The sequence below is a fragment of the Plasmodium gallinaceum genome, assembly GCF_900005855.1.
Source record: "Plasmodium gallinaceum strain 8A genome assembly, contig: PGAL8A_v1_87, whole genome shotgun sequence".
NCBI lineage: Eukaryota > Apicomplexa > Aconoidasida > Haemosporida > Plasmodiidae > Plasmodium > Plasmodium gallinaceum.
In genome coordinates this window covers 1,189,694-1,197,605 of record NW_021628251.1, presented here as the reverse complement: position 1 = coordinate 1,197,605, position 7,912 = coordinate 1,189,694, and the positions used below count along the sequence as shown (strand labels likewise).

At 18.0% G+C, this 7,912-nt stretch overlaps 3 protein-coding genes across 3 annotated transcripts; 2 read left to right on the top strand and 1 right to left on the bottom strand.

Annotated features, from left to right (window-relative positions):
- Positions 1–288: 288 nt before the first annotated feature.
- Positions 289–1,326, bottom strand: PGAL8A_00302700 (conserved Plasmodium protein, unknown function; the record flags this gene model as incomplete). The annotated part of the gene is made up of 1 exon (XM_028672029.1): positions 289–1,326. The coding sequence occupies one exon, from the start codon at positions 1,324–1,326 to the stop codon at positions 289–291; it is 1,038 nt and encodes a 345-aa protein (XP_028528623.1).
- Positions 1,327–5,228: 3,902 nt separating this feature from the next.
- PGAL8A_00302600 (mitochondrial ribosomal protein L17-2 precursor, putative) lies at positions 5,229–6,207 on the top strand (the record flags this gene model as incomplete). Its single annotated transcript, XM_028672028.1, has 2 exons — positions 5,229–5,810; positions 6,025–6,207. 2 exons carry the CDS (start codon positions 5,229–5,231, stop codon positions 6,205–6,207), a joined length of 765 nt encoding a protein of 254 aa, XP_028528622.1.
- Positions 6,208–7,255: 1,048 nt separating this feature from the next.
- Positions 7,256–7,768, top strand: PGAL8A_00302500 (cytochrome c oxidase subunit 2, putative; the record flags this gene model as incomplete). Its single annotated transcript, XM_028672027.1, has 1 exon — positions 7,256–7,768. One exon carries the CDS (start codon positions 7,256–7,258, stop codon positions 7,766–7,768), a length of 513 nt encoding a protein of 170 aa, XP_028528621.1.
- Positions 7,769–7,912: the final 144 nt, after the last annotated feature.

The following is a 7,912-nucleotide window of genomic DNA, read 5'->3' as shown; positions in this document are numbered from 1 at the left end:
AAAAGGAAAAAAAAAAAAAAAAAAAAAAAAAAAAAATATATATATATATATATATATATAGATATATATATATATATATAACATAAATGAAGATAAAAAGATAAAGTATAAAAGTTGTTTAACACTTAATAGTAAAATAAAAAATAGAAATATAAAAGAAAATTGAAATTGAACTACATACGATAATACATATAATAATAAAAATAGGTATATTAAGAAAATACTTCTATAAAGTTTTAATTAATTTTAATTTTTTCTTTTTTTTTTTTTATTTATATACTTACCCTTTTAATGTGCTAACTCTTTAAGGTAAGATTCTTTAATTCTATCAAATTCAGAATAATCAAAACTTTGGCAATTACCATTTTCATCATATGTAATAACTTGTGGTTGTGGAGGTTCAAAATTATGTGCTTTTGCTTGTATTTGTGATTCTTTAACATATTCATCCATTCTTTTTAATTGGTTTTCATTAAATAATTTTAATTCATCTAAGTGAGGATTTAATTCCTTTATTAATGTATCAATTTGATCTTGTGATAAATCTACATATTTAACAGATTCTTCAGCAACTCCTTTCGTCTTAGCTGAAATACCGAAGTAACGTGGCACATAGACATTTACTGGAACCAAATGAGGAATATATTTTTCTACTTCTACTTCTAAAACTTCATTAGATATTTCAATCTCAGGTTGAATTATTTTTTTTGAAACAACTAAAATTTCATTTTCTACAATATTTGGTACTATATAAGGAACATCTACTGTATTATATTTTGGTTGTTTAATTTCTTCGCCACTAGGAATTTCAATAGTTTTCTCAACTATATCAGTAACTATTTTTGGTTTATATTTTGTTACATATTTTGGTACCTCTACATATTCCACTTCTTCTTTTTCAACATCTTCTTCTACGTTTGTTGTATCTTCATATACGTCTATGTATTGAACGTAAGTTGTTAAATAAACTTTTTCTTTTATTATATAATTTTCAATTTCTTCAACTCCTTCTACATGGATACATGGATCAATTTTATATTTTGAGTTATTTTTATAATAATCTAAATTTTTTAAATAAGAATCTTTATTTGATTCTAATATTTTGTTTAAGGAATCTTTAATATAATAATTGTCATTATCGTTGTCTTTTTCATTTCCTTTTTCATATTTATTTTCTTCTGGTTCATCTGTTCCCTTATTTATATTCTCAAAATCATAATTTTTATTATTTTTATTCAATTTAATAGTCTCCATATTTTGTAGGCCTTCACCTAAATCTTTTAATGTATCTTGATACATATAAGAGGAATTTTTTTCTTTTTCCATCTTTAAAAAAAAAAAAAAAAAAACAGTTAAAAAAAAATTAGCACGATTAATGAACAATAAAATACAAAAATATTAAATTATTTAAATATTTAAAAAAAAAAAAAAAAAATTAAAGACTCCTTTATTTTTTATAGAAATAAGATAAATAAAATGCTAAACTATTTTTATTACACAACAGCTTATACAAAAGTATATTATATTAATATATCCCAATTCAACAAAATATTTTTCTATTCTTTGAAAGTTTGAAAGATTAATATTTTTTTAAATTTTCTTATTATAAAATCTTAGTGGAAAATAAGGAATATAAAATATTATGTAAACTCTTTTATTATTATTTTTCTTTTTTTAAATAATGATTTATATATATTTATATTGTCTTATAAAAAATTTATTTTTGTTTTAATCTTTTTTTTTATATATTTTTTTTTTTTTTTTTTGAAATGTCCTACAATAACTAATTTAAAATTAACTTTTTATTTTTGTTTTCCAAGAAAAATCGTTCTCAATATCAATTAGCTTATTCTTTTATACATGCAATTATAAGAAAATGGTTCTTAAAAAAAAAAAAAAATAGAATACATAAAAAAATATAGAGTATTTTAAATCTTAATTGGTAATAACTAGTTATAGAGAAATATTAATATATAATTTTTTTTTTTTCATAGTATGCTAATATAATTTTAACGTCATTACACACATTTTTTGTTAAGGTATCTTTGTTACATTAATGTTTTTTACTATTTTTATTTTTTTTTTTTTTTTTTTGAATATTCACAATAATTTTATAGTCTATTATTTATTTTTAATTAATTACATAATATTTAATTTTTAAAATTATTTAAAATATTTTTATCCTGTTATATTCTTTTTTATTACATTAATACTTTATGAAGGGTCACTAGAAAAAGATGAAACTTAATTTTTTTTTTTTAATTGCTCATTTTTTTCTTTCTTTTTAATATGTTATAACTTTCATAATGTTTTCTTCATTTAATCTATGTTTTATTTTAATAAACTCATTTAACAATATTAAGAAAAAGAAATTAGGAACTACAAAAGTATTTAATACTAAAAGTTTATTTAAAATACTTATTTTTTTCACATTTAAGTATTTAATGATTAATATAATTATGTATAATTATAATTATATATTTGAAGATGAAAAAAAATATATATATGTATTAAATATTCACATAATTATACTTAATAATTAAAATGTAAAAAAAAAAAAAGGCATATTATATCTCTAATGCACTTTATTATGCTTTTTAAAAATATGATGTTGGCATGGTGCACTTCTTTTAAGACTTTGGTACTTTTTTTTTTTTTTAGCAAATTTTATGAAAATCTTATAAATTAGATCAATTTTAATAGGAATAATTTTTATTTTACAAAGTATATTCAAAATTCATGAAAGAAAAAAAATATCTTTTTCTAAATTATATAAATGTGTTTCTATAAAAATACAATTTATTTAAAATATCTTTGAGATTGTTAATGTGCTAGTAGCTGTACTTTTTTTTCCGCGCTTCATAAAAATTAAAAATATATAACAATAAAAAAGGAAAAGAAATTTATGAATAAGAAATTTTTATATCAAAAATCTTATAAATAATAAATGCCTTATAAATACATATTTTTATAGTCTTTTACTAAAATGCCTTAAAAAGGAAGTATGCTTAAATGTATAAAGGAAAAAAAAATGTTTGTATTATTTCATTTTTTTTTTTTTTTTTTTTTTTTTTAGAGAAATGAATTGTAATATTATAATAATTTTAAATAATTTTTGAATAGCTAAATTTCTATTTCTCCAATTCTTTTCCGAAAGAATAACATTATATAAATAAATAACCAAAAATATACTTTTAATTTTCTCTTTTTAATTATGACTAATAATTTTTATTATAGATTTTTATAAATGTATAACAGGATATTAATGGAAATAAATTATTTTCTTTGTTAACTTTTAAAATTTATTTTTCTTTTAATGTTTTTAATAATATCATCCAATGAAGCCTTGTGCATGCAGAAAATAATAAGATTATAAGCATTATCTTGAATGTATCTACTTATAAAATGTAATTATTGAAATATTTTACTTTTTAATTATTTGAAATTTTAAAGAATATCTAAGAAATAACATATTACTTTTATTGAATTATTTTTTAAAACTGTTATGCATTCCTTATTCCTTATTTTGCAAATTTTATGAAAGTAGCTTTTTTCATTTTTTTTAAAAGTTAGACATAAATATATATACAACAACAGATTATAGTTTACATGTATTTTTTTTTAATGATTGTACATTTTTAAAACATACTGTATTTATTATTTTTTATGAATATATATAAGAATATTTCTGTTTTTTAAATGATAAACAGAAAAAGGAATAATAGAATATAAATTTCTTAAGTAATATTAAAAATTATATATTATTTTTTTTTTTTTTTTTTTCATAAACACTAGCTTATATTTGAAATGTTAATTAAATATTTAAAAAATTAAATATACAATATATTTATTTGTTATCTATATTAATTTAATTTTTATTTTTTCAAATATTACTTTTTCATTATACTTGAATATGAAGAGTATTGTTATTATTAATTTCATAATTTAAACATATGCTAAACCTTTTTATATTTTCACATTTGTTGTTCATATTTTTTAAAGAAATACAATGAATAGAATTACTCATCTTTATGTGATTTTTTCATTTTCAACGTAAACACCACTTATTAATTGTAAATTCTTAGTGTAAGACATGCGTTATTATGATTTATGCTTGATAATTTTTTTAATATTATATTTTTTTTTTTTATAATTTTTATTTTTGCATTTTTGCATTATCATTTTAATTTTTTAAGCTATATAACTATTTAGATTTTCTGAAAAAAAATAAAAAAAAAACTTATGAGTTTGTTCAGAAATAGGTTTCTACATCCACAAAGAATCATTTTATTTTTTTTTCATTTTTAATATTTTATAAGACTTTTTCTTAATTAACAATATATACCTAAGGAAATATAAAATTATTGAAATAATTTACTATTCTCTTAATTTAAAAACTATGAAATATTATCACTATAGTACATCAGCTTTATAAGATTAAATTTACTATTCTTTAAGCATGCATATTATTATTACTCACATAATTAATACAATTTAATGACTAATATCAATTTAACTTTATGACTTTAAGTTATATGAATACAAAATAGTTTTATTGGGTATGAATATGAAATATATTTAACTAAAAAATAATAATAAAAAATAAAAACCACAAAATGAATGAAGAACAATAATGAAAAAGTGTTTACATGTTTAGTGTATTCCTTTCTTTCGTTAAATAATATTATTCATTTGAATTTTAACAATTAAAGATAAACTTAAAAAATATACTTTTTAAAAAATAAAAAATTACTATTTAAAATATTTCAAGAAATTTAAAAAAAAAAATTTTTTTAAATATTTTTCTATCATCATTGCATAATTTTATTTTTTGAAAGAATATTTTTATACATGTAAAAAAAAAAAAAAAATGTTAATATTTAAAAGATTTATTGTATTTCATATATTTCTTGGAATTTTAATATTAAGGAGATTAATAAGAAATTTTAGAAATAGAATAATTTTTCTTTTTTTTTAAAGAATAAAATTAAAAATCCTCTTTAATTTTTTAGATAAAAAAAAAAAATGTAATATGTTAAAAAAAAAAAAGAGTACCTTTATACGGAGGTAAATAGAGAAATTATATGAATATTTTTGAAGAAATTGAATAATTTTTTCATAAGTAAAAAAATGTGTGAATAAAGAAGAAATAATTATAAGATATATTTATATAAATATATATAAATATATATTTATATATATATATAAACATGAATTTATAAAAAAAAATGGGATATACGTCAACATTAAAATTTGTAAATTTAGGAGTTAAAAGAAGGTTATTTCGAAGAGCTCATAAGCAACCACATCATAAGTGGGATAGTATAAAAAATCAGTTAAACGATTTATTAAAATATGGAAGAATTGAAACCACCTTAACAAAAGCTAAAGAGTTGCAAGGATATGCAGAAGAATTAATTTATTTAGCAAAGAAAGATAATGTAGAAAATAATTTAAAAGTTGAAAGTATGTTAAGAACAGCACAAGGAAGAAGAAGGTTATATGAATATTATGTTCCTTTATATAGGTATAGACCATTTTTTTTTACTAGGGTTGTAAATCAATGGAGATTGCGATTAAGAGATTCTGCACCTATGGCTTTTATTGAATTTATAGATAGACCAGGGGAATTAAGACCCGCTAGACCTTCTGGATATGATAGAATTAAATATATATTTGAAGAAATGAAAAAAAATAGAAGAAATTTTAGAAAATATTTTCATATTGCAAAAAGGTTTAATCTACTGGATGAAAATAATCAACTAATTTCAAATTTACATGAACACTTAATTTCTAAAAATGATAATATGGTAAAATACATTATAATATTCGTAATATTTTACCTTTTAACAAATATTTATGTGTATTTTCATTGTATGTATATTAATATGCGGGTTTTTTTTTTTTTTATCTTAACACTCATTATTTAAATATTTTAATATTACATTGATTAATAATAATTATAAAGAAAATGTATTCATATATTTATGGTAATTTAAATTTCCTTTCTTTTTCATTTTATAGTGGGATAGTGACGATGAAGATCAAATAATAGTAGATCCAGAATTAATTGAAAAATATAAACATTTAAGTGAGCCTATGCTAAAAGGGCCTAAAAAAGGAAGAGAACCATTTTATGTTGACTTACCTATTCCAAGTGTTGCTGAAAGAGAATTTTTAAATTACAGAAAAAAATTCAAACCATAATAAATTAATATAGTTCATTTTTTTTTTTTTTTATAAAATACTTTTTGTATTAATAAAATATAAAAATTTTGAATATACTTCAAACTTTTTTTAATATGTTTTACGATGCTTTTTCTTTTTTTTTTAATATGTAATATTAAAAGAATTATTATAATTTTTTCTTTAATTACTAGAAAAAAATATATGATGTTAATAAAAAAAAATACTTTTTATTTATATATTAATTGAAATCTTAAAATGTTTTAGCCTATTAAATATTTTAGTTTTATTAATTGCTAGAAAAAAATAAATTAAACATTCATTATGGTTAATATATTCTTATCTCTAATAACAAAAAATTAACACATTTATAAAATATATTAAAAAAAGATAAAATATAAAACACCTATATAAAAAAAAAAAAAAAAAAAAAAAGGTTTATCTGAGTTAAATTTCAAGCACTAAAATTTTTTGAAAATTTATGATAATTCAATAATTTTTAACTATGAAAACTTTAAAATATGAATTTGAAATAAAATGAAACTTTCATCTTAATAAAATAATTAAGAAATATAAAATTATAAAAATTTATAACATATATATTTAATTATATATGTATTACATTTTTTTTTTCTTTAAGTTGTGTTAGATGAATATGAAAAATAAAAATTAAGTAAAATAATTTCAAAATAATATATTAAAATAAAAATATATGAGTTAAGTGCGCATTTATAAAAACACAAAAAAAAAAAAAAAAAAAAATTAAATAATCTAAATATTATTATACTAAAATAAAAATATTAAAGTTTTAACAATTTATATAAGCAATTAAAAGAAAAAATAAAATAAAAATGTTATATATACAATTCATGAAATAACATTTATATATTAAGAAATTATAAAATAATATATTTATATATAAATCAAAAAAGAAAGAATATATGTATATATATGAACACGCGTTAATGAAAAAAAAATATTTAGTTAAAATATAATATATATTTCAAATTTTTATATAAAAATTATGAAATAACTTTTGGTTAAAAAAAAAAAAAAAAAAAAGATGGAAATGATTAGAAGTATATTAGGATTTAATAAGCTAGTGACATTTAATGAAAATAAACTTTTATTAAAAAGTTTGAATGAAAAGGAGAATTTAAAAATTGAAAATGTTAGAGCAGAAGATTATCCTATACCAGAAAAATATTTAGAAGATCCAGAGAAAATTCCGAAATATTATGTTTTTCAATCTAACATGGTTACAGATGAAGATTTACAGCCTGGCATGTTAAGGCAATTAGAGGTTGATAAAAGATTAACCTTACCAACAAGGACACACATATCTTTTTTAGTAACAGCTACTGATGTTATACATTCCTGGTCTATACCAAGCTTAGGCATAAAAGCTGATGCAGTACCTGGTCGTTTACATAAAGTAACCACTTTTATTTTAAGAGAAGGTGTTTATTATGGACAATGTTCAGAAATGTGCGGAACTTTACATGGATTTATGCCAATTGTTGTTGAAGCAGTATCACCAGAAGCATATGCAGCTCATGCGAAAAAATATTATAGAGAATAAATTTTATTTTTTATTCATATAATTACTACTTTTAATCATAATATACCTTTTTATTTATAATTTTATTTCCTTTTATTATTTTGTTTTATTGTATCCTATTTTTTTTTTTTTTTTTTTTCTTTTTGTAATTTTATACCTCATTTT